This window comes from Hyperoodon ampullatus (assembly GCF_949752795.1).
Source record: "Hyperoodon ampullatus genome assembly, chromosome: 5".
Lineage (NCBI taxonomy): Eukaryota > Metazoa > Chordata > Mammalia > Artiodactyla > Ziphiidae > Hyperoodon > Hyperoodon ampullatus.
This window is the reverse complement of record NC_136918.1, coordinates 134,049,455-134,076,070: the sequence shown is the minus strand read 5'-3', so window position 1 is coordinate 134,076,070 and position 26,616 is coordinate 134,049,455. Positions and strand designations below refer to the sequence as shown.

General features: G+C 49.0%; 1 protein-coding gene across 3 annotated transcripts; it reads left to right on the top strand.

The window, feature by feature from the left end:
• Positions 1-1,624: 1,624 nt before the first annotated feature.
• LOC307053601 (cilia- and flagella-associated protein 298) lies at positions 1,625-15,201 on the top strand (the record flags this gene model as incomplete). 3 transcript variants are annotated; one of them, XM_079705077.1, is made up of 7 exons in its annotated part: positions 1,625-1,763; positions 4,270-4,437; positions 6,457-6,524; positions 11,739-11,897; positions 13,650-13,781; positions 14,517-14,612; positions 14,898-15,201. In XM_079705077.1, the coding sequence occupies 7 exons, from the start codon at positions 1,625-1,627 to the stop codon at positions 15,006-15,008; spliced, it is 873 nt and encodes a 290-aa protein (XP_079561203.1). In that variant the 3' UTR covers positions 15,009-15,201. The 3 variants fall into 3 exon arrangements, with proteins under 3 accessions (XP_079561203.1, XP_079561204.1, XP_079561205.1); XM_079705079.1 differs by lacking the exon at positions 1,625-1,763 and adding an exon at positions 2,977-3,605; XM_079705078.1 differs by lacking the exon at positions 14,517-14,612.
• Positions 15,202-26,616: the final 11,415 nt, after the last annotated feature.

The window sequence follows — 26,616 nt, the reverse complement described above, 5'->3', positions numbered from 1 at the left end:
TATACCCAGAGACCCTGTAGTACATGAGTGTGTGGATAAATGGTTCTCTCTACCTAGAAGGCTATACTATAAACCAAGTTTTTAAGCAGGAGTTGGCTTGATGGATACGCAGTTGGATTCAGGAGAAATAGGGGTATGATCTTACAGCCAGCAGTCAGGAGCTAAGTGACCACAGTAGGCCACTTTCTTCCTCTGGGGAAGAGAGACATTTGCCAATCTGACCAGTACTGCATGTTCCAGGGCTTGGGTGAACCCTGCCGCAACAGTACTAGAGATGAAAACACAATCTCTCCCTGGGCGCCATCCCGCTTCTATCCAGTGTCAGTCTAACGGTCTTCACATGAGGCTCTGGATTGGCTTTGGGCATTTCCAAGGCCTACAGTCACACACTTTCTCCACTCTGACCCGGAACTTCAGGGTTTCAATGGAGGGAGGCAAAGTTTCAGGTACACAAAGTGGCAGGTGCTTGTAATATTCAATTTGCATTTGGCAATGGCCCTTCCAAGGAGATAACCAGGGGTTGGGGCCTTGCACTATTTTAGCTTTGCTAGCGCCTCGTTGTCAAGGCCTCAGTACAAATGTCACCCAAGGAATGCCTGAAGGCTTAAGGCATTCCTTGACCATCCAATCTAAAAAGCCAGTCAACCTGTTCTGTTTTTATATCTATTTGAATTTGCCTTATCCGTTTATTTTTGTTTTCTCTTTGTCACTTACACTGAATATAAGCTCCATGAGAGCAGTGACCCTGAATCTGCCTCCCTGTCACCGGCGCCCGGAAGAAAGCACCGAACCCGATTGCCTTAATAAGAATTTGTTGGGCAGTGAGTTGCTGGATAGTTTGGGGAGGGTCGCTACAGCAGCAGCCGCTCGAGTCACTCTAGAGATGCGAATTCGAATCAGCCCCCACGAAGGAGTACGGACACTTTCCCTGACTCTTCAGTGCTGAAAACCGGAGCAGAGGCAGCAGACACCGGGGATCAGCGATCCGAAAGAGCCTCTTACGAGCGCTCCAGACCCGAAGCAGCTGGAGGAGTTTCCGGAAATGGAGACTGGGGGCGGCGGAAATGCTACCGAGGCTCGGAGCTGCGGTGGGGAGACTTCTGCGGGGCTGGGCACCTGTGGGTTCGCACCACCCCACCCATTCCCGACCTAGCAACCTCTTTCTCACCCACCCATCTCCCTGGGTGGAATCTTGGGCCCCAGGCGAGCCGACTGGGCGGCCAGCGCTCCACTCCACCGGCTGGTCTGTTTGAGGGTTGCCCCGACGCCACTTCCGGGAGCAGGGCTCGCCGAATACGGCTCGGCGGGTGCGGACGGGCCCCGGAGGCCCTCCCGGACTGTGTGGATCGTTGCTCGGCAGCACCTGCTCCCGGGAGTGAAGGGCAAGGTCTCCATGCACCATAGCTTCCGCAGCCTCGGGGTCTGACCTTGAGCGGCGGACTTCAGACTGTTTCTTTGTTGCTCCTGGCAACAGCCACTTCCGGGAGCGAGTGCAGTTCCCCCAGCAGCGCGAGCCCCGGAGCCCCGAGTTCCCGCCTCCCAGCGGCAGTTAGTCAGTCGGTCGTCGCTGTTCGCCGTTCATCCCGGCCCTTCTCGCCGCCTCGGCGGGACCTCCGGAGCCACCATGGTTCTGCTGCACGTGAAGCGGGGCGACGAGAGCCAGTTCCTGCTGCAGGCGCCGGGGAGCACGGAGCTGGAGGAGCTCACGGTGCAGGTGGCCCGGATCTACAACGCGCGGCTCAAGGTGCAGCGCGTCTGCTCAGGTGCGGCCCGGCGGCGCGGCGAGTTTGCCGGCTGGGTTGGGGTGGGGGCCCGGGCCGCGAGGGCCCCGGAAGGGAAGAAGAAACCGGGCCATCTGGGACGAAGTTGGGCGGGACCCACGAGGCTTTCTCGGGCAGGCTGGGGCCGAGGGTCAAGTCTGTGAAGATTTGCAAAGATATGCGGCAGCCGGGCTTGAAATGGGACAGCGGGGTTCGTCAGAGATGCTTCAAGAGCTGGTGGACCGCGAGGAGAGGCTCCCGGAGCCGGCGGGGAGGGCGCACCCCAGGGTCTGGGAGCCGGGATTGAGGCGCTGTGAGCAAACCCAAATAGACCCTGTACCGAGGAGGCAAGAGGCACAGGAGGGAGCCGGAAGCTTGGGCCCAAGAGCAGGTGTAGTGGATTTCAACAAGTGTGAGAGGTGGCACGACCACTGGGCTCTTTTTAAATTTTTTTTTAAATTTTTTTTTTTTGCGGTACGCGGGCCTCTCACTGTTGTGGCCTCTCCCGCTGCGGAGCACAGTCTCAGCGGTCATGGCTCACGGGCCCAGCCGCTCTGCGGCACCCGGGACCCTCCCGGACCGGGGCACGAACCCGTGTCCCCTGCATCGGCAGGCGGACTCTCAACCACTGCGCCACCAGGGAAGCCCCACTGGGCCGTTTTTTACAAGTGAATTTCCTATTTTGAGACTTCGGAGGTAGCGCAGTTTCCGGTGGTGAGCCACCCCCCCCCCCCCCCCCCCCGCGCTTTGGGATGGCCTTCAGAGGTGAGAAACAGTGAGAGAGCCTCGGTGTTCTTGCCTCTCTTGGTGTTCCCTTCTCCAGGAAGCAAAGCCTGATTCTCCTGTTACAGTGTTTTGGTCACCGTCCCCTCGACACTCTGGAGCAGTGCCGTCCAAGGGAGCTTTCCACCGCGATGGAAAATGTTCCCAGGTTGTGCTGTCCAGTAAGGTATCCACTAAGCCCAGGGGGCCGTTGAGCACTACCAAGAAAGTGCGTTTTTTATTTCACTGCATTTCAACTGAAATCCAAGTAGCCACGTGCAGCTAGTAACTGCCACAATACGCAGCGCAGTACTTGACAGGATGCTACTCCAGGTGTGGTCCAGGGTGTGATTGTGTCTGTAATTATACCACGTGATTTTTGTACCATGGAGAACTCCTTAAGGGTCATGGTTCCTGCCTTTATGGGTCATACGTATAGTGTCTTAGTAAAATTTACTGACTCCAAAACAAGCTCGATTAAGTGTTGTTTTAAAATGAAAGCATTTGGGGAGAAAAGGGCCTCAACTTCTTTTTCTATGAAATTATCCATTGAAATGTGGTGCTGATTGTTCAGGCAGGTTAGTGAACTTAAAACCCATTCATTTGGGACTTCCATGGTGGTCCAGTAGTTAAGATTCTGCACTTCCACTGCAGGGGGCGTGGGTTCGATCCCTGGTGGGGGAACTAAGATCCTACATGTCATGCGGCATGGCCAAAAAAAAAAAAAAAAAAAACCCATTCATTTAGTCTACAGTCCTTGTTATCAGCCGTGGTTCAGGCAGGCCCCAGTGCTATGCCCACCGAAGACAGGGATGAATGAGACCAGCTCCTTGACCCCCAGATACTTACAGTCTGGTGGGGAGAGAGACAATAAGTATCCCATAAATAGCCCATTAAGTTCCACCATTTGTTCCATAGTATTGTATTATTACAGGCCATCTGGTGTCTTCACACAGTGCTATGGGAAGACTTAGCTCTACGTACCTCTTTCATGTGAAAGAAAGAAGGGAGAGAGAGAGAGAAGGAAAGAGAAGAAAGAAAGAAAGACAGTTTTGCAAGGTTGAAATGTGGATTCGTTTTGGGGTGAATATATATGGAACAGGAAAAATATAAAGCATGCATTTGAATAGCGAACATGATACTAGAAAATCAAGGTCTTGTCTCTGCCACTGTGGAAGGGCGTGAGCTGCCTTATACCCTCCCCAGTGATCAGATGTACATAAATCCTTTATAAAGTATTTATATAAAGTTTTATCCACAGTAGTTGAAGTGTGACCGGAGCAAGCCTCAGGTGATACAGCTGCAAATTAGGGAAGATGGGGATGTTGATAACAGTCTGGCCTACCTCTCAAGGTTAAATTAAATGAGATAAGCTATGTGAACGCACTTGGAAAACCATAACGCCCTATGTGGATGTGTATTCAGACTGTCAGTGAATTTGAATTTGTGCCTCCTGAGTGCCGGGAAGTATAACGTAGCACAGAGGGTTAGAGCACAGAACCTGTAGCCTGTGAACGGTGGGTAAACACCCAGACTCTCTGCTTCGGTTGACCTAGGACAAATTGGTGAGCATTTGTCAGAGGCCAAGGACAGGTCTGGCACATAGCAAGTGGCATCAAAGTGTTTGTTAAATAAAATAGCCAATGGGCAAGACCCCCGACCACTGGGGAGCTTACATTCCAATGAGATGTAAGGTGTTATGACGATGACTACCATACATATTGTCTAACCTTCTCTTGTTTTTAAGAAATGGAAGAATTAGCAGAACATGGCGTATTTCTCCCTCCCAATATGCAAGGACTGACTGATGACCAGATTGAAGATTTGAAATTAAAGGATGAATGGGGTGAAAAGTGTGTCCCCAGTGCGGGTTCAGTGTTTAAAAAGGATGATATTGGACGAAGGAATGGACAAGGTAATTCAGCATTTTTCTTCTCTCTGCATGCCTGAGTATAGCAATAAGTACGAAAGCAGTTTTTTAAGTTAAAAAATTGACCTCAGTATTTATATACAAACTTATAAAATACTGCACCATATAACTACTTGTAAAACACTAATCCAGAATGAATTAGGTGGAAAAGAGGGCATCTGTCTTCTTGCTGTAAGTTGCAGCTAGCTTTTAAATGTGATAGATGAACCATAAGAAATGACCATTTTTGTAGGCAACAAGTGATTGAAAATTGGCATTTTCATGTGGTTCGACCTAATAGTTTGAGGGGATAATCATTGATAATGTATTGAAGGGTGTGTTTTGTTACAGCTTGCAGATCAGGGTTTATTTAGAGATTCTGTGTGGAAGGAGGAAATAAATGTCAGCCCAACTATCTCCACTCGAATTGAGGACGTGTCTCTCTTTTGTACAAAGCAGCTTAGGACACACCAGAACACTGAAGAAATTCCTCTTGTTTTAGTATATGGTTGTTTGTGTGGAATTGGAAGGAAAAGGGGATGATAACCCATTTTCATAGCTTCTTATCCCTTTTAATCTGCATAAAAAAATCCACTTAAAAGACTATAGGGGCGGGCTTCCCTGGTGGCGCTGTGGTTGAGAGTCCGCCTGCAGATGCAGGGGACACGGGTTCGTGCCCCCGTCCGGGAGGATCCCACATGCCGCGGAGCGGCTAGGCCCGTGAGCCATGGCCGCTGAGCCTGTGCGTCCGGAGCCTGCGCTCCGCAAGGGGAGAGGCCACAACAGTGAGAGGCCCGCATAACGCAAAAAAAAAAAAAAAAAGACTATAGGGGCTTCCCTGGTGGCGCAGTGGTTGAGAGTCCACCTGCCGATGCAGGGGACACAGGTTTGTGCCCCGGTCCGGGAAGATCCCACATGCCGCGGTGCGGCTGGGCCCGTCAGCCATGGCCACTGAGCCTGCGCGTCTGGAGCCTGTGCTCCGCAACGGGAGAGGCCACAACAGTGAGAGGCCCGCGTATGGCAAAAAAAACCCCAAAACAACAACAACAACAAAAAAGACTATAATTGGGACTTCCCTGGTGACACAGTGGTTACCAGTCCGCCTGCCAATGCAGGGGACACGGGTTCGAGTCCTGGTCCTGGAAGATCCCACATGCCATGGAGCAACTAAGCCCACAACTACTGAGCCTGTGCTCTACAGCCCGTGAGCCACAACTACTGAGCCCATGTGCCTAGAGCCCGTGCTCTACAACAAGAGAAGCGACTGCAATGAGAAGCCCACGCACCACAACGAAGAGTAGACCAAACTCGCTGCAACTAGAGAAAGCCCGCGCTCAGCAATGAAGACCCAATGCAGCCAAATAAATAAATAAATAAATAAAGTTTATCCTGGATTCTTTAAAAAAAATAAGATAAAATAAAAGACTATAATTGATCAGTTAACAAACACCTAAATATCTACTATGCTGTTAAAACACTATTAGGAGCAAAAGAAATAAAGTGTCCCTATAAGGCCTTTGCATGCTCAGAAATTTTTTGTTTTTTAGTATTGAAGGTAATAGGAGTTTCTAGTATTATTTCTTTTGAATTTTAACCTAGAAAATAGTTGGTTGTCTTCCACATCTTTTCATACCTAAACCCATTCTCAATTTGGAGAGATCTTTTGCTTTTTAGGAGGAATTGCATCAATGAAAAAAATAATGGTACTCGTAAGAACAGTTAACAGTTTAGTTTTACCAGTTCATTATTCATCTTTAAACCAAGATTGTCTTAATCACTCTTATTTTAATACAGTTTTATATTTCTAGTATTTTCAATGGCTATGTTATTTATTAAGACTATGAAGTTTGAAAGATTTTTACCTAATTTCTTACAGCCAGCTTTCCTGTATCCCTCATCTGAATTCCATTCTTGTACTTTCTCTTATCTCACTTCCTCCCTGACTCAGACAGAAGGGATTAAGATGTTTAAGAAGAGTTTTAAAGATGGCTGTCTCTCTCCCCCTTCCCTTTTTTGTTTTTATAGCTCCAAATGAAAAGATGAAGCAAGTTTTAAAGAAGACTATAGAAGACGCCAAAGCAATAATATCTAAGGTTAGCTTTTTAAATGAAGCCTTTCTTTCCTTTCCTTTCCTCCCTCCCTCTCCCTCCCTCCCTCCTTCCTTCCTCCTTCCAGAGGCAGGGGAAACAAGCATGTTTGGGGTGGGCCCTAGCTTTTCCTTCTCATAATTGTGACAGTTGTCCTCAGTCCTCCCAGTTCTTTCAGGTCTGACAGAAATGGTCATTGGCTTGTGTACATGTGGTTCACATATGAATGGATGCATATATGATTTTGTTTCCTTAATTTTTTTTTTTTTAGTTGAAGTATAGTTGATTTACAGTATTGTGTTAGTGTCAGGTGCACCGCGTAGTGATTCAGTTGTGGTTTTTTCTGATTATATTCTATTTTAGGTTATTGCAAGATATTAAATATAAGTTCCTGTGCTATACAGTAAATCCTTATTGCTTGTCTATTTTACGTGTTATAGTTTGTATCCCTTAAGAACTAATGAAAGTGGAATGGGGAGATGCGAACATTGTAACCACACGCTGGATCTACAGATACCTGACTGACCCAGCATGTGTTTATAACGAATTAGCTTTTTGTAATTGTCTTAAGTATTTACACAAAAAGTATTTCATTGAAGGAGAAACATACCATTGACATGCATATACTGTGAGTCTGGAGGAGAATAATTTAAGGATTTTTTCAAGAATTGAATGTTGTTTTTTTTGTTTTTTTTGCGGTATGTGGGCCTCTCACTGTTGTGGCCTCTCCTGTTGCGGAGCACAGGCTCCGGATGCACAGGCCCAGCGGCCATGGCTCACGGGCCCAGCCGCTCCGCGGCATGTGGGATCTTCCCAGACCGGGGCACGAACCCGTTTCCCCAGCATCGGCAGGTGGACTCTCAACCACTGCGCCACCAGGGAAGCCCAAGAATTGAATGTTTTTATCAGTCGCTTTTATTTATGTGTTGCTGATACTAGTTGCTCCCACCCGCCACTGCAGGCCTTCTCACTTGATAACTCCTTTCTCTTCTGTTCCTCTCGATGCACTGGGCATAACTGTCATTTCCAAACCAACATCTCCCCAATTCTTCAAGCTCTTAACTAGTCCTTTAAGTGCTTCAGGAAAGGCTGCGCTTCTGCCTGTTAATATAGGAAAGACTCTGGGAAAGCCTCCAAGGAAGGCTTCGGTTCGATCCAACGTTTGCAAAATGCATTTGACTGCAGAACCTTTTTTTAAAAGCATAGATAATAGCTAGTAACATCTAGTCAAACGGGCACATCTCCGAGCATGTTAGGAGAACAGTGGCCTGGACCCTCCTCTGCCCCCTTCACTCCCCGCTCTTCTGTGGGTATCCTTCCTATTCATTTGTATCACTTCTTCCCTTTGCCTGTGTGTATTTTTATATAGTCATGTCATAGTTGAGAGAGAGAGAGGTTTCCCAGGGGCTCCAGTCGCTTTGCTGCAGCGATTTGCCCAAAGTTGCAGAGCTCCTGGGTGGCCAGGCCTCACCTCTCACCCGGGGCCCTTCCACGCTGCTTCCAAAATGCAGCTGGCGTCGCTCTCGCCTCCCTAGACCCTGCCCTGCAGGGGGCACTTAGCCCTATGGGTCAGAACCCACTGGGCAAGCAGGGAAGGAAGAGTTCAGGTCCCAGCAGCCCCACTGTGACCAGTCCCTTGGCCCTGGGCCTGGGATTCCGCCTCCATCGCTCAGGTTCCTCAGGGGGAGTGTGGAAGACGGTGGAATATCGAAACTGGGGCTCCTTGGGGTGGGACAATGGTGTCCATGCCACCCCTCTTCCTGGGACCCACCCTCTGCTGTGAGTGGGAGACCAGGACAGCGGGGAATCTCTGTCATCCTGAGGCCGCACCGTGAGTTTCTCTGTCACCCAACCATGGCATCTGGTGGGGAATCGCCGCCCTTGACATTGGTGGAGTTTTTGTAGAAAATGAGCCCGTGGCGCCCCCTTTCTGCATATTTTGGTAGTGGGGGGTGGAGCCCTCTGAGTGGGACAGCTTCCCTCCGGTGACCCCGGATCCGGTAGATCTTCACACCGTCCCTACGCCATGTGCCCCTCATGGGAAGGCCTGATGTATTTTATGGGGATTTATGACTTGGAAACAATTTCATAAGCCGCCCTGGGAGTGGGTAAGGCAGGAATATTACCTCTGCCTTACAGATGAGAACGTAGGTTTAGAGAGTTTCAATCTGGGCCTCCAGGGCATTCTGCCTTCCTCCCTGGGGTGCATCAGCTTCAGGCCACGGGTGCTGCCTGGTCCCCTGTCCCCCCGGGACTTGGGCATCCACGCTGATGATCCGTGTTGTACCAGGTCACAGGACTCCTGCATTTCCTCGGAAGCAAGGATTTTCATCTCCCTTCCGTGTCACTTGCCTACAGCTCGGTCAGGTTATAACTCACAGTTACCCAGAGCAGTTCCGTCTCAGATGTGGGCCCTGATGTCGCCCTCCTAGTGCAGGATCATCCATCCTTCCCTGCCTCCTCCCTTGCCCTCCAGCCCCTTGTCAGCATGCCAAGGGTTCCCGATAACCCCTCTCCCCTACCTTGCCTCCCAGCCCAGCGGGGCCCGAGGTGGCCCCTTCCTGGCTCTGGGTCTCTGCGTGGCCTGTGCTCCTGGCCTGACCTCCTGTGATGAGCAAGCTCTGACCTCATGGGGACTGCGGGCCCGCTGGCCCTCCCCCAGCCTGTCTCAGACGCTTCCTCTCCTTGGACTCCTGCCCTCTCACCTCCTCCGTGGCAGATCTGCCTCCTGCCTTGGCAGTGAGGTTGAGGCCGTCTGGCACAAGCCCTCGGGTTTCCGTCCCCCCTGCAAACTGTCTCTTCCTGCATCTCTCGCGTTCTTCCTCGAAACTCTGGCCAGTGTCTCCTGCCCCTGGGCTCTCCCACTTCCGCTGCCGCCCCCACTCCAGCTGGGCTGCATCCCCGCTTCTAGAAACCCAGGAGGCATAATGCCTTTAGTCTCTCCCGTCCTATGGCAGCATCTACTCTGTAAGCACACTCGGGCCTCTTTCCTTAGCCTGAAATCAATCCTCTGCAGCTTAACCTTCCACCTGCCCCCGCAACACTCGCCTCCCCCATCTTCCCACCCCCAGCAGCTTTCCCGAAGGAGAGGCCCCCAGATCCTCGGGCCAGATCCCCCCGGGTTTCTCAGAACCTGGCCTGTTTTCTTCCACCACAGAACTGGCCGCCTCAGGGCCAGCAGTGACCCCCCTCCTGCAAATCCAGGGGCTTTTCCCGTCTGACTCCGGGACCCCTCTCTGTCTTTCGACCACATACATGAGCCTCCTCTATCCTGGTTCCCTCCCGGCTTCCTGGTGGCTGTTTTCTCTGACTCTTGCCTCTTAAATTTGGTGTTTCTCAAAGTACTTTACCCTGACTCTCTTCTCTTTTCTTTCTGTTCTTTCTTCCTCGGCATTTTATCCTCTCTGCCAAATACAGATTCCACTCTCGACAGATAACTCTCAAATCTCTGTCCTCTACCCCAGCATCTTCCTTTACTTGCAACCTGAGGTTCCAGCTGGTTTCTAGAAGGTTCTATCTGAAAGTCCAACCAGCACTTCAAACTCCAGTTTTCTAGACCTGAACTCATTGATTCCTCTGCCCTGTGTTCTTTACCCAAGAGGAAGCACTTCCTGCAGACTTTCCATTTCTACTAAGAGCCACTGCTGTCTCGGTTATCCAGGCTCAGTGTCACCTTCGTCACTTCCTCTCTGTCACCCGTAGGCCTTCAGTCTGGTCCTGTACCGTCTACTCCCATGGATTTAAGATACATCTTAAATCCAACCCCTCCTTTCATTTCCATGGTCACCACTTTATTTAAGGCTCCCCTGATAGCCTTTGTGTTCAGACACCAGCTGGGGGGCCTGCAACTCAGCCTCTGACACTAACTACCCAGCGCTGGCACGGACCCCACAAGCTAAAGGGTGAGGTCCCCAGCCAGACTTGCCCGACCTCAGGCACCAGGTGACCTGCGCTCTGTCTGACTTGGCTGCAGATTTGGAGGTTCCCACCGCCCCCCTTCAGGTTCAGTAATTTGCTTGAATGACTCACTGAACACGCTGCAAGTGGTGTATTTCCTGTTTTGTTATAAAGTTTTGTTATAAAGCATACAACTCAGAAACCGCCGGATGGGAGAGACCCATAGAGCAAAGTTAGAGCCAGGGGCAGGGGGTGCAGAACCTCCACGGCCTCTCCTCCTCCGTGGACCCCGGGCACTCACCTTCCCGGGCACTCACCTTCCCGGGCACACACCTTCCGTGTGCTCTCCATCCAGGGGCTCCACTGAGCTTCAATGTCCAGAATTTTTATCAGGGTTTCATTGTGTGGACCTGATTGGTTAACTCAGTGGCCACGTGCCTGAGCTCCTCTCCAATCCCCTTCTCCAGAGGTGGTGATGCTGGGGACGCGGGGAGGGTGTCTGAAAGCTCCAGCCTGCTAGTCCAGCTTGGGCTTCCTGGGGCGGCCACCCCTCCCCAAACTATCCACGGGTTCACATGGATCACCTCGTCGGCATGAGCCCAGGTCTGGTCAAAGGGGGCTGGTTAGGATAATGACAACCCTACCACTCAGGAAATGCCAAGGGTTTTTGAAGCTCTGCGGCAGGAACGGGACAGACACCAGATACACTCTCGATCACGTCACCCCTTTCTCTGCACTCTTCAGAGCCTGCTACATGGTCTGCCCCCGCCTGGGCCCATTCTACAACCACTGCAAGATGAGTCTCGCAGCGTCACCACTTCTTCCCGGAGAGGCCACTCGCTGCCCATCGCCTCACTGTCAATGCCAACTCCTCAGCCTGGCGTTCACGGCCGTCCCCAAACAGGCTCCGGCCTGGCCGGCCAGCCGTGTCTTCCCTTCCCCGAGCTGCGTGGGCTGCTGGCTGTTACTTGCTTTTCTTTGCCGTTGCTTGTGCTGAAGCACTCTGTTCCCTGAGGTGCCGTCCCCTCTGCCCTGTTTCCTGATGCCCTCTCACATCTGTACCGCTGGACCTGGATTCCTCCCCTCAGAGTGTCCTCTGCACTTCACCCCTCTTGGTGTCGCTCATATCCTGCTTTATAACCTAGGTTGTGGTGGCCATGGCTCAGCCCCAGAAATAGACTGTAGTCACTTTGGTAGCCGAGCACCATCTGATTCTTGCTGTTGCTCTGGAGTATCTGACACGGGTCTTGTACAAGAACTTGATTGATATTTGTTGAATTGATCAGCCACATCATAGATAACAATGTCTGTAATCACTTTCAGAAACACGTGGAAGCCAATGTCTGCGTTACCATGGAGATGGTGAAAGACGCCTTGGACCAGCTTCGAGGTGCAGTGATGATTGTTTATCCCATGGGGTTGCCGCCATACGATCCTATCCGGATGGAATTTGAAAATAAAGAAGATCTGTCGGGGAGTCAGGTATGTGGCTCTTGGGGTTTCTTCCAGGTGAGGTCATTCCCTCCCCCAGCCCCCAAAGAGCAGAAGCCCCTCAGATTTGACCTTTCTCTGCTGATGTAGTTTGTTGCTTCATACACAGCTTTCCATTTTGCTATACTAGGCTTCAGAGCAGAGTTGTGAATTCAGGGGAGGACCCCGAGGACGTGCTCCTGGTTGAGGGCTTGGCCCACACACACGGGTGGCAAGAGACAAGGAAGTAACTGAAAACATTCCCATTTTCTTTGACCACTGGGAAGCCAAAACCCTAATTTGTGCCTATTTCTACCCAAACGTATTGGTCCCTTTGCATGGAATTTTGTGTTCTAGCCTTATCTCTTTTTCTCCCCCCAATACATTTATTTATTTATTTATTTATTCATTCATTCATTTATACGTTTGTTCATTCATTCTTGGCTGCGTTAGGTCTTCGTTGCTGCCCATGGGCTTCCTCTAGTTGTGGCGAGCAGGGGCTACTCTTTGTCGCAGTGCACGGGCTTCTCATTGTGGTGGTTTCTCTTGTTGTGGAGCACGGGCTCTAGGCGCATGGGCTTCAGTAGTTGTGGCGTGCGGGCTTCAGTAGTCATGGCTCGCGGCTCTAGAGCGCAGGCTCAGTGGTTGTGGCGCACAGGCTTATTTGCTCCACGGCATGTGGGATCTTCCTGGACCAGGGCTCGAACCCGTGTCCCCTGCATTGGCAGGTGGATTCTTAAGCACTGCGCCACCAGGAAAGTCCCTAGCCTTACCTCTTGCTCCTTATTATTTTCTTAGCTTTATGTTCCACTTTCCTTTGTTTTTCTCAATTTCTCATTTCTCATCTTTTTATTCCTTATCCTATGGGACAGTATATTTTTCTCTGAGCCATCTTAAATAGGCAGGATATGCAGAAGCAAACGAACGGCCCCATTATATCTATACAGCTCTTCCTCAATTTATGATGGGGTTATGTCCCAACAATCCCAGCGTAAGTTGAAAATATTATAAGTTGAAAATGCATTTAATACATTTAACCTACCAAATATCATAGCTTAGCCTAGCCCACCTGAACCGTGCTCAGAACACTTACATTAGCCAACAGTTGGGCAAAATCATCTAACACAAAGCCTATTTTATAATAGTGTGATTTATTGAATACTGTACTGAAAGTGAAAAACAGAACTGTCGTCTGGTACGGACAGTTGTATCGGTTGATTACTCTGGCGACCACAAGTTACTGCCGCTGCCCTGCATCACGAGAAAGTCTCATACTCTACAACACTAGGCCGAGAAGAAATCAAAATTTAAAGTATGGTTTCTACTGAATGCGTATCACTTTCACACCATCATATAGTCAAAAAGTCATAAATCGACCCATCGTAGGTCAGAGGCTTTTGTATTTAAACACCCAGCAGGATCCCCGTATTCTTCCCTGGCAGTAACCTAAAAATCCATCTAAGGCGGACCTTATATCATGGATGAGGGTGCAAATGAGATCGGATACCCGCCACTTCCCAGAAGTTACCTGAGTCAGGGCATGAGTTGAAACTAACAGGGAAGGTGCTGAAATGAGCGAGGGCTTTGAGTAGGGGGCGTTAGTGCTGCCCGGGGTGGGGGAGGGCAGGGGAGGGCAGGGTGCCGGAAGCTTGTCCCACTTCCGATGCTGGGAGGGGCATCGGCCAGGCTCCCTGCCCCCAGGGCCGGGCCACACCCTTGGCCGTGTCCTGACTACGTTAAAGCTGGTTCTTACCGTGAACCCAGGCAGCACTCAGTGTCATCACAGAATCAGAGGCACAGTTGTGGTGGGCAGCGAAGGAGCTAAGACGAACCAAGAAGCTTTCGGACTACGTGGGAAAGAATGAAAAAACCAAAATTATCGTCAAGATTCAGCGGGTAAGTACTTTAACATGTCACTGTTTTTTACTTACTCGCAAACTGATAAAACTTTACATTAAATCTGAAAGATTTAAACTCTTGTGCAGACACTTGAATCCTGCCCATCCAGGTTTAAAGTCAAACGGTCCTCTTTATGGGGCAACAAAAACATGAAGGAAATACGGATCGATTGACAGTATCTGGAGTTTGTTTTAACTGGGGGGGAAAGGAGAGTATGCTGCGTTCATTTCGACTTTAAAAATGGGGCTTACAAGTACCTAAAAATGTTTCTTGAAATGAAAAATCCAGCCCAGAGCACTGATCTCAAGTTTTTCCAAGTGCTGATGGTCTGTGAATGAGGCGGAGCCCTGGAGACCCGTAAGAACTCCGTGTGGAGCCGTATACCTGCAGGCTGCTTTGTTACGTGCTCTCTCCTAAATCATCTCTCTCTAGTTTGGGGGCAACAGGGTCCCCCCCACGATTATCTCTACCCCTCCCCCACTGGACCTGCAGCGGCTGACTTGGCAATGGCTGGGACCAACACGGCACCACCCAGCCTCCACCGTGAGGGCCCAGGGCCAGAGCGAGACTCCCTTCGTGCTTCGCTGCGGATGATCAGAAATGCATGACCTGTTTATCTTTAGCAGTGGGCGAAGGCAATTGTAAGGCGTGAGCTGTAGCTTCCTGGGTGGTCCTTCTAAGAACGCCTCAGTCCGCAATTTGCTCTCCCCGACCCGCCCCCTGTCTTTTCAGAGCGGGCAGGGAGCTCCAGCGCGGGAACCCATCATGAGCAGCGAGGACCAGAAACAGCTGATGCTCTTCTATCACAGGAGACAGGAGGAGCTCAAGGTACCGTGTGGCTCCGGGATTCTCGGCCGGCTGGCGCCCGGGGCGTTCACCCCTCGACCCCAGGCCTTACTCTGGGCACGGGGGTAGCTCGGGGGGCGGGATCTGGTGAGGGCACCTCCTGAGCTTCAGCCTCGCCAGGGCCGCGGGGGCCCCGCCCGGTGTCCGCCGGCCTTAGGGTCTGGAGGTGTCCCGCTTCTGGGGACGTGGGGAGCAGGGAGGTGGGTCGTGGGCTCTGCAGAACACTTTCCTGAAATGGCTCCCTGAGCAAAACACGTTTGTGTCCAGAAACTGGAAGAAAATGACGACGATTCCTGTTTAAGTTCTCCGTGGGCAGATAACACTGCTTTGAAAAGACATTTTCATGGAGTCAAAGACATAAAGTGGAGACCAAGATGAAGTTCACCAGTTGATGAAGCTTTCTAAAATATTAGCTCACCTTTCTTTTGGCAAAATAATAATAATAATAATAATAATAATAATAACTAAAAAGGACACCCACAGCTCTCTTTGAAAATTGTTGAAATTTCTGGTTTCCCTAGTTGTTTTTTCAGTTTGAATATTTAAAATAAAAGTTATTCAAGGTTTTAGAACTTAATAAATACATCCTCAAAAGAATCCACCTAAACTGTTTTTATTTCAGGACGACTATCTACTAATCTGAGGTTTTTCTTTGGCAAAATACTGAAGATATAGTTACAGACATTTTCTTCTTCCTGATTGCTTTATTTTATATTCTCATAGCAGCCGTTGTACTGCAGGAGGTTGAAAGTACCTTTTCTCCCAGGGCTCTGCTGTGAAACTTGGCTGTCAGTGGCCACTAGAGGCCGCCCGTCACCTCCTTACCTGCATTTTTCCTGGGCCCTCCCTGTGGAACTGTCAGAGGCCCAATTCTCAACCTTGTTTCAGAGACTGACAGGGGGTCTAACTGTAGCCTTGTGTCTCCCAGCTTCAAAGGTGAAGTTCACCCCCTGGTTGAGACCTGGCTGGTCTTGTCTTCCAGGTGTAAAGGCTGCACCTGTGATGGAAGTTGGGTGGCCAAACTAGACTAACCTTGAAACTGGACAAATTCTTGTGTAGTTTCTAGTCTTTTCCTGAAAACAAATGCAGATGCTGGTAACCGATGGTTGCCCCCGTGGGCTCACAAGAGCCTGCAGCTCTTGTCGTGCTGAGGTCGGTACCGAGGCTGACAGATGCAAACGTTGTTGGCTCGGTGACCGTCTGGCCACAGGACACACTGGCTCACCTGTCATCCTGACTGGCTTTCTAGGACATCTTTGGTTTTAAGTTCTCCAACTCATCATCTCTGCAAATGCTGACGTTTCAGCAGCTCGAGTACATCTCTCAGATTGTGCAGCCAGAAGTGTCCTAGACGTCTTGTCCAGCTCCATTTGGTCTGTAGAAGACTCTTCCCCTAGTTGGAGGAAACACATCATGCTCACTCTGGGGAAAAGTGAAGTGACAAGGACGCTCCCTGCCCTGGTCTCCCTGTGCCCACCGCTGCTCGTCCGCCACGGTGCTGGAGCCCCCCGTACACGCACAGCCACGGGGATGGGGCTGGGAGCGGGGCCGGGACCCTGGGTTCCCAGACCTAATTGCACTGTGGAGGGTGAGGACTGTCCATGTCTCCCCCAACCCTTCACATATCAGCGAGACCCACTCAGAGCGCCCTCACCTCGAGGGGAGGCCGTGGCTCCTGGCAGAGAGTAGTCCCCCTGGAGAGCACCCTACACAGGTTCTTCTCCAGAACCTTCTGCAGCCTGTGCTCATCTCCCCACAATCTCCAAGTTACTTAGGGCCCCTGCACTGACTACCTGCTAACATTTCTGCTGTCCTCGAAACAGCATTTTTCTAAAGTGGCTTGTAACTGACTATACGTCTTGATGGTACCTTACTCTTTTGATTGTCAAATTTTGTAAAATCAAGTTTGCATCTGTTTTCTTTTTGACTTTCATTATTATTTTATTTTTAGCAAAGTAGAGTTGACATAATATTCGTTTCAGGTGTAACTTTCATTGTAACTTTATTTTTTTTCATTATAATTGTACATGTCTCTGTGGAAAGCTTCCGTCCTTGAATGATATAAAGTTTGCAATAAGATCCTGTGAGTTTATTTGAGGAGCGCCCGCCCTTGTCAGTGCATAGTTTATGTGCGTGCATGACAGCATACTTGACTTGCAGAGAACGTTAAGCCACATGATCACAGTCGATCTTCTTAAGAATCACTATTTCCATATCATTAGGAATTCTTCTTGACTCAATGGGATTTAAATGCTTTCTGTGGCCATGACGGGTACTCTATTGCGTCACACAATCACCGGAAATTGTTAACCAAAGGGCCACTGGCTTTTGAGTACAGAAATCACTACATTACTAACATCACACTACAGCCCTTTACTGAATACCCACGTGAAACGCACGGTCCTCTCCTCCTAACCCCTGAGCTCTATCCGTTCTGACACAGCGGCTCCTTAGAGGGCAGTACGGGAGCTGTTCCTTCTCGGCCATAAGGAAGGGGGGCAGGCAGTCCCTGGGCGACTCTGTGCTAATGTGGGTTGATTCACTTCGCATCCCCCCCCCGCCGAGGAAGGTGGTGGTGACCTCAGGTGGGCTCGCTCATCCGTGGTCGCCTGGCTAGTGAGGGTAGAACCAAGGGCCACTCCCAGGACTTCCCAAGAAATCAACTTATCAGCAAAAGTCATCTTGCCGAATGGCAGGCTATGGATCAGCTTAAGTGTGCAGGCTTGGGCTTGGTGGGACTGTTTTTTTTAATCCCATACATCTGTGGATCAATATCAAGGAAACACAATGCATGTTGTCTGTTGACAGGCTGGGTCTGCGGTTTTGTCCTACATAACTTGTCTTCTCACACGGTTGTTTCAGGGAGACCAGGAATGCTCGTAATAAAACTTGTCACCACCCAAAACCCTTTCCACCTGCAAACCGAAACCCCCGGCAGTGTTTCTGTCACAGGATTACTTTGTTCCTTGGCAACTGCTCTGCGAAGGCTGTGTCGTCAGGCTTGAACTCAGCCGCCACAAGCTGAGGGCATGGTGGCCTTAAGCCGTTCTCCATGAAGCCTCAGGAAACTGCCTCCATCGCCCACCCTTCGTCCCAAGATCCCAGGGGTCGTCACTCTGTTCCTCCAAGTCCACTGGCCCCAGAGAGAGGGCCAGGAGAGATGTCATTGGTTCCCAAGAAAAGTTCGATACTGGATGTCAGAGTACGGAGCTGTTTCCCAGCTACCAACGTATTAAGTGCTTTACGTGTGTTTTCTCATTTACAACCTCTCGACAGCCAAATCAGGAAGAAACTAGTGTTGTCATTTCACCCATAAGGAAGCCAAAGCCCAGAAAGGTTCTTTTGCCCAAGGTGAAGCATCTAAAAGCCCACCTGCTTGCCCCAGAATCTGCCACGAACAATATGGTAAATTTCCACGTATACCTAGTGTAGATGCTAAACCATGTGCTAGGGAACATCGGGGAGGGAACATCCACGGAACACACCCCTGTGAAGGGCCCCAAGCGGGAGGGCTCTCTCCAGAGTGGGCAAGAGGCAGCCTTTGATTATTTTACTTAGTCTGAGGCCGACAGTGATGGGATTACGGGTCCTAAGACTGCTTCGGTTCACCAACCACTGAAAAACGGGAGAGATATGTGAGTCCACCCATGAGATGCTTTAAGCAAATAGACACTTGGCTTGACTCTGAAACCACTGCCCAGAGCGATAAAAAGAGTCTGGGGTTGTGTCCCTGCTGGAGAAGGGACCCCAACCTGCTCTCAGGCCCAACACACGCGGGTCGTAGGACACTTTGCCGTAGGATTCTGGGCCACACTAGCATGGATTCAGAGGTTATTGGGTGACCAGATTCCCACAGGCCAAATCCCAGGCTATCATTACTTTGAATAGATTGAACTCGCTGCATTCAGACCAAGAAAACGACAGCCACAGCTGTCTTGCTGTTCCAGCCATGGGACAGGATTCCAGCATCGTCATGAAATGCAGAATGGGAAGTGCCAGCAACTCCGTTTGCAGTTTTGTCACCTAAATCCCTGATCCTACAACCGTCTGTGCTGGGTGGCAGCCCTGCTCAGCAGCCCCATGACCACAGCTGTGTCCCTGCCGCTCCCCTGACCCCACTCCAGTGCGCTTGGTACATCCGCCCAAGGTACCCAACGCGTTCTGTTGCTTTTCCTTGGCTCGTTGAGAGAAGCCGTCGTACTGCAGGTGCCCAGGTGGCCTCAGCACAGGGCTAATGACGGTGAGGGTGGTACCTGCGCCTTCATTCTGCTCCTTCACCTGTCACATCATTTTTTTGTTGTTGTTGTTGTTTAATATTTATTTATTTATTTGGTTGCACCGGGCCTTGGTTGCAGCAGGCGGGCTCCTTAGTTGCAGCTCACCAGCTCCTTAGTTGTGGCACTCAGCCTTCTCTGTTGTGGCATGTGAACTCTTAGTTGCGGCATGCAGGTGGGATCTAGTTCTCCGACCGGGGATCGAGCCTGGGCCTCCTGAATTGGGAGCATGGAGTCTTCTCCACCGCGCCGCCAGGGAAGTCCGTGTCGCATCATTATGAAACAAGACAAACCCCGCCTACGAGAGGGTGACTGCAGCGCAATAAATGCCCACGGGCCTCCTCTGTCCCCTCCTCCCCGCTTGCCTACTCTCACCTCCCCCAGCCCCACCCCCAGACAAAGTAGGCGGGCATAATAGCAGCATTATCCTTCCGTTCTCATTACTCATTTCGCGTCTCTATTTGCATTGTGCTGGCCCAGGTCCCATAGGCTCAGAGCAACTATGTTTCAGTGGTAAGTCAGCAAAATACAAGATGCACTCAAAGCTCCTACTGGGAATTCCCTGGTGGTGCAGTGGTTAGGACTCCCCTGGTCGGGGAACTAGGCTCCCACAAGCCTTGTGGAGGTGGGGAGTGGCTCCTGCTATCAGAATCCTGTGTTGTAACTAAATCACTTATTGTAAAATAAAAGAGATGGAGGTAAAACTACTAAGGGCATTAACATGCAAATCAGAACCCCCAAACTGAGAGCTGCTCTGAGTTTAACTCTTAGACCTGCACGAAAGGAGCTCAGCTCACGTGAACAGGGGTCCACCTTTTCTTGCAACTATTTCCAGGTCTGAAAACGCTTGGCATTTCTAGAGGTAACTTAGCATTGAACTGAGGAGAGAGTTTTCCAGTGGCACAGCTGTTGATTTTTCCCTGGGAGGTAAATCTGATTTAAGTTACTGAATATAGGATTTTATTAGCTTTACGCTAACGGAAGTCAAAAATTGGTGCACGTGTCTAGAAAATAAATGTCACAAATTGACTGTTAGCAAATATAATTTAATCTAATAAAGTTCAACTGAAGCTGTCTGTATTAGAAAATTCACCCTGAGCTGAGATGGAGGAAAAGGAAACATTACCTGGCCTCAAATAGCAATTTGTTAAAAACAGAGAAAGAAAGGGAGAGAGAGAGAGAGAGAGAGAGAGAGAGAAAATTTCGGAGTGTGTGGACATCCCATGCTTGTTGAAACAATTAAGACCGAGCAATTGGGCATTTTTCTTTTTCTCAAAGCAATACGTTTCCTATAATGCTTCAGAACGGACTACCATGGTTAGAATCTATCCCTCTGAGTGGCTTGTAACTCAGTCTTTATTTGCATGCCTGTCCCCTGAATGGACTGAGCTCTTGGCGGCAGAGACACTGTTTTACTATATTTTGACTCTTTCCCCGAAAAAGCAAGTATTCTGACACTTCCCCCGACCTTTCTAAAGAAGGTGAAATAGATGGGGAGTGAACAGACAGCACCCCCATCTTAATTCAAGAGCTGCTTTGCCTTTTTGCTCATTGATTATCGAAAGGGGCGATAGGGCCAGAGTCGGGCAAGGCGGGGTAGGGGGGATGTTAATTCTTTGCAAGTCTATGCCTCGGGGTCAGTGATAAGTTTCCACAGTCACCACCCTCCGCCGGGCTGTCTGGTTATGCCTGGAAGATGCTACTGCTCCCACACACTGTGGCTGGATGTGGACATTCCTGGTACAGGATGCAGTTTGGGGATAGCGCTCAGCGCCTAATGGAGTGCTCGGTTTGCAACCTACTGTGTGTGCCTTTATCACCACCCAATTTTCGGCCTGGGGACAGTCCTCCGTGAAAGCCAGCCTTACAGCTTTTGTGACTGGGGAAGCAGTGACAGGATCAGCCTTTCACTTTCGGAGACGGGTCTTCAGCAGCGCGCGGGAAGTTCTATCATCACACAGAGCGCACCGTATGTAATAGATCATCTACGTTTTTTTAATGAAAACATCTTAGGGACAAACATTCACAATGGATCGGTTCCACCCAGCGCATCTTGAAATGGGGCACACAGGTTCTTTTTGTTCTTGGAGGCCTCCTCCAGGCCTGTGTTTCTCCAAAGGGCCGTAGAAATGCTACCAAATAGAAAATGTACCAAATATTCGTAGAACATTTTCAAATAGAAGAGAAATGTCTCTGGGAAGCTTCCTGCTGCGTATGTGGAGCCGAGGTGTGTAGACACCCACCCTACCCTCAACCCACGGATGTATCTTCCAAAAGGGTGATGAGGCACCCTTCCCCCGGAGACGGTTTGGGGGCTGGACCCTCCTTTGACCCAGCAGGGTCAGATATGCTGCAGGACAATTGTTCCTCTAGAGCTTTCTTCACTCCGGCTGAAATCTGGTCCTGTCTTCCTAAGGCCGCCTCACCTACCTCACATCTCTACACTGTCCCTCCCTGAGGTCAAGTGGCCACTTCTGGTCATCTGTCATAGCTCCTGGTGAGGGGAAACCCTACCAGCCAAGGCCCAGGGAACCCAGAGTGGCTTCCAGTCAGAACCCAATTATCAGGGTTTCTTTACTTTTTAAAATGCCTATTTAACTCTAAAAATAATATGTGCTTAGTTTTTAAAATTTGGGGGGGGGGGGGGAAGGGGGAAAGAGTAAAGAAGGAAATTTAAAATAATTCTAATACCACCCTCCAGGGAGAGGGTGTTAACTTTTTTTATCATGAAAATTGAAATTTATCATGAAAGTACAAAAAATAAAAATTAAGGTAACCCCCCAAGTACACAACCACTTAACTTCAAAAGTGATCAATGTTTTGCTAATCTTGTTTCCTCTGTCCTCCCAATGCCCCCCTACTCAGGTCTTTCAGAGAAACTTCCAGACATCATTTCACTTCATCTGTAACTTTCACTGCGTCTAACAGATTTGCACATAGAAGATTCACAAAGAAAATTTTAGAATTTCCTGAAGTATACAAATACAAATGGCATTGTCTGATCACAGTGTAAAAAAAAAAAACAAAACCTAGAAATTAACATCTAAACCACCAAAAGGCCCTCATCCTGTAAATTCAACGCATACTGTTAAGCTACTCTTGGCAGAAAGAAGATTTTTCAGAACAAAGTTGCATAATTTGTAGAAAGTAATGATAATGAAAGAAGAACATTACAGAATTTATGTGATTCTACTAAAACAGAATCTAGAAAAATATATAGAATTAAATACCAGAAACCATAAAAATGAAAATAAATCAATTACACATCTAAATAAGGAACTAGAAAAGGACCAACAGAGTAAACCAAAGAAAGCAGAGGGAAGGAATTAATGAAGTTCAAACCAGAAATTTAATGAGTTGTAAAAGAGTGTGTAACTAATACATCAAAAAAGTGGTAGTTTGAAAAATCAACAAAATTGGAAAATGATTAGCTGGCATAATTTAGAAAAGGAAAACCACAAATACACAATGTAAGAATGACAAGAGGGATTTCCCTGTCGGTCCAGCAGTTAAGATTCCTCGCTTCCACTGCGGGGGAGGGGGGTGGGAACGGGTTTGATCCCTCGTCCGGGAACTAGGATCCTGCATACTGTGCGTTGCAGCAAAAGAAAAAAGAAAAAAAGAAATGACAAAAATAAGTGAACAGAAGAATTTTTAAAATTAAGATAATATTTTGTACTAGTTTAGGCAAATAAATTTGAAAACAGATGAAATGGATAAATTTTTAGGAAAATAAAATGCACCAAAATCAACCCAAGTAGAGATAGAATATGTGCACAGACAACTTCTATAGAAGACAGAAAACTCTAAATTCACACATACAGAATCCCCAAGGTATGAAACCTTTAAAGACCAATTAATTGCAAATTTGCATAAACCTTTATAGAGCATAGAAAAAGAATGTAAGCTTCTAAGTTACTTTTATAAAGCTAATATAATATCACTATCACAATTGACAAAGACAGTCCTATATCAGTAATAAATATTAAGAAAAAATTTATTTATTTATTTATTGGCTGCATCAGGTCTCAGTTGTGGCATGCGGGATCTTTCATTGCGAGGTGTGGGCTCTTTGTTGCAGTGCGTTGGCTTCTTTCTAGTGGTGGCGCACGGACTCCAGAGTGCATGGGCTCTGTAGTTGTGGCTCGTGGGCTCAGTAATTGCGGCACATGGGCTTAATTGCCCCACGGCATGTGGGATCTCAGTTCCCCAATCAGAGACTGAACCAGCGTCCCCTGCATTGCAAGCAGATTCTTAACCACTGGACCACCAGGGTAGTCCCAAGGCAAAATTTTAAAATAAAAATATAAGGAAATTGAATCCAAAAATGCATTAAATATGATATTTCACAACCCAGTGGGATTTATTCCAGAATTGCAAGGATGGTTTAATATTAGGAAATCTATCATATTAACGGAGCGAGGATGAAAATCACATGATCATGTCCATAGATGCCTACAAGGCATTTGACAAAATTCAACTCCCAGTTGACTCCGGCTATACACCACAAACCACACTGAACAGGTGATTTGCATCCTGCCACACTTCATCATGCTGTTAGACATTCTTCCAAAACATGACAAGGATGAGGTTCCAAGGGGGTGCTCTGGACCCCCCTCCCCCTGGGGAGGCTGAGTATGGAGGGTGAGGTGGAGGAGCTCAGGTCAGACAAGGAAGCAGGATCGACCGCAAACGTGCAAGCAGTTGAGGAGGAAACAAAGACCCACAGTCCAACATCAAGCTGGCAGGTTTGGTGTCTTCCAAGGCCTCTGTGCTTGGCTTGCACGAGGCCACCTTCTCTCTGTGTCCTCATGGTCCTTCCGCTGTGTGTGCACATCCCTCATGTCTCCTCCTCTTCCTGTAAGGATGCGATTCTTATTGGATTAGGGCCTCACCCTTATGACTGTGGTGTAAGCCCTGAAAACTAGGTTTTCTCTTTTTTGTAATGCAAGTGCCAGATTTAAGCTTTCATTGAATAAACACATTGCCAGCCACAGGACTAGATAAAGAACCAGGCCACCTTCCCCCACTAAGTCTCCTTTGTTTTAGAGATCTTGATTGACTTCAATAACTGATGACTTTGGGCCACTTGTTTTTTCTTTTCCCTTCCTTTAAATTCCTGCTCTTATGTTTTGAACTCGGCAGTAGTGACCCCATGAAACCCTAGGCCCCCACCCTCACCCCTATAAAAGGAGAACCCCGGGCCTGTGCTCACGGGCTCTCTACCCACAATCTCGCGGTGTGACCCCAGGTGTGCCGTGTAATTTCCGGGTCCTGTAAGGAATACATATTTTTTTCAGTTTCCTGATGGTTATTGCAGTTTGATCTCATACCGATTGTGTTAAATGTTTACAAGGACCGGAGGACTGAAGCCTATTCTCTGGAGGAAATAAAGAAAATATGATTGGAGGAAAAAAAAAAAAAGATTATGATTGTGTCTTGCAATCGTAATAACCACAAGGGCTTGTCCAGCCACAACATTGGTTATTAGCAGGCTGAGACTGGTACACAACAATGACCTCATTTAACCTTGTCTCCAAATGCGGTCACATTCTAAGATGCTGAGGGCTAGGGCTTCGCCATATGAGCTTTGGGAGGACACAGATCAGTCCATAGAGGCTCTGTCATTTAAGAGCCACCAGGCTTTGGATAATTTTATTAACATTATAGGCTTCAGTCTCCTCCTCTATAAAAGGGAATAATAACATTGCCTATTTCATCCATTAGGACTACAGTTGGCTGCATGTACCAGTGACATAATCACAGTAACTTGGCCAAATAGAGGTTACATTTTTCTCAGGATCCAACCACTTGATCCAAATCTGTCCTGGTCAAAATCGAGATCTGGCATCTCCATGTGTTTCTGATGCTTTGACGTTGGGCCTTTTCTGGCCCTGGAGGGACTGCCCCTCCCAGCGTTAGCTGATTCCTAGAGACAGCAAACAACTCACCTGGGAGCACACGTCTTGTATACAAACCAACCAATCCAGAGGCAGACAGTTCAGGGTTGGGGCAGCTGAAGACCCAGGCTCCTTCTGGCTTCCTGCTCCATTATCCATGGCTTGAAGCTTTCTTCTTCATGCTTGGAAGTTGGCTCTCATGCCTCTAAGCACCCAACTTTTATATTAGGCAGGAGGACGGGGGAGGGTCAAAAGGCAAGAAGCTGCAATGTGGATGCCACGTGTGTCTGCTCCCTCCTGAAAAGGTTCCTAGGACCTCTTTCCTTTATATCACGTTGGCTAGAACTGGCTGTTTCATCAATGCTAGCTATTAAGGAGTATGAAGTGGTCAGTGTTTTAGCCAGGGGCATTGCTACCTTGAACAAAATTGGAGTTCTGCTAGTAAGGAAGAAAGGGAAAGTAAATATTAGATAGTTAACTACTCATATCTGCCGTACCTAACCTCAGGGTTGTTGAAGGATTCATTGAGATAATTTGTTTGAAGCAAGACAAATGAATAGTGGTGATGATATAAAACTTAGCCATGAATTCAACATGTGAGGTCCAAAAACATCAAATGTGTAAAATGTAGGATTGCATTACTGCAAGACCAACAAAAGGAAAATGGCAAGGCTGGGCAGCCAATCGGCTGAGCATCTCGGGGTCCAACTACTTGATCCAAATCTGTCCTGGTCAAAATTGAGATCTGGCGTCTCCATGTGTTTTCTGATGCTTTGACTTTGAGCCTTTGCTGGCCCTGGAGGGACTGCCCCTCCCAGCGTTAGCTGATTCCTAGAGACAGCAAACAGCTCACCTGGGAGCACACCTCTTGTATGCAAACCAACCAATCGAAAGCCCACCCCAGTGACCTCCCTTACTGAGCTATCCCAGGACTCTCACACTCAAGGCCACTTATCTCCCTGCCCTAATCACCCAGGGCTAGGTACCAGACAGACTTACCCTCCAGAGCTTGCTGGAATTATTCAAACTAGCCAGTCTCAAGCCTGCTTACCCTGCCTAGCCCATTCCTTCCAGTTAAACCACAGTAAAGGCTCTGTTCACATTTCCCTCTGCACTCCCTCCGTCTCCTGACCGACCCTTGTGCTTCCCCGTGTGGCCCTGCATGGGGCGGTGTGCCCCTCCCCTTAGGAGCTGGGAGTAACAAGCTGTCTTTTCAGCAGCAGTTGTCTCCTGATCTGCTGCCTTCACTACCCCCAAATAATAATAAAACCGAGGGCTTCCCTGGTGGCACAGTGGTTGAGAGTCCGCCTGCCGATGCAGGGGGCGCGGGTTCGTGCCCCGGTCTGGGAAGATCCCATATGCCGCGGAGCGGCTGGGCCCGTGAGCCATGGCCACTGAGCCTGCGCGTCCAGAGCCTGTGCTCCGCAACGGGAGAGGCCACAACAGTGAGAGGCCCGCGTACCGCAAAATAAATAAATAAATAAATAAATAAAAATAAAACCGATGTTTTAACAGTAAGAGGATAACACAAAAATATAGGCAAGTACAGGCAGTTTAGAGAACTGCTCACGCTTGGGGGCTTGGCTGAGATCCTGGCATGCAACTTGGCCTCAGGTGGACTACCTGCCTCTGCCCAGCTCTGAAGGCGCCAATTCTCCCATCGATAGAGGATGCACAGGAAGCATGCGGACGCCGGCCCCTGCCTCCGGGCGTGGCCCTTCTTGGCAGTTCTTCCCCACATCACTATCTGACCCCTGCCCCACTGCCCAGTCCCCGTGCACCCCACCCTGGTCACGAGGCTGTGGGGTGCAG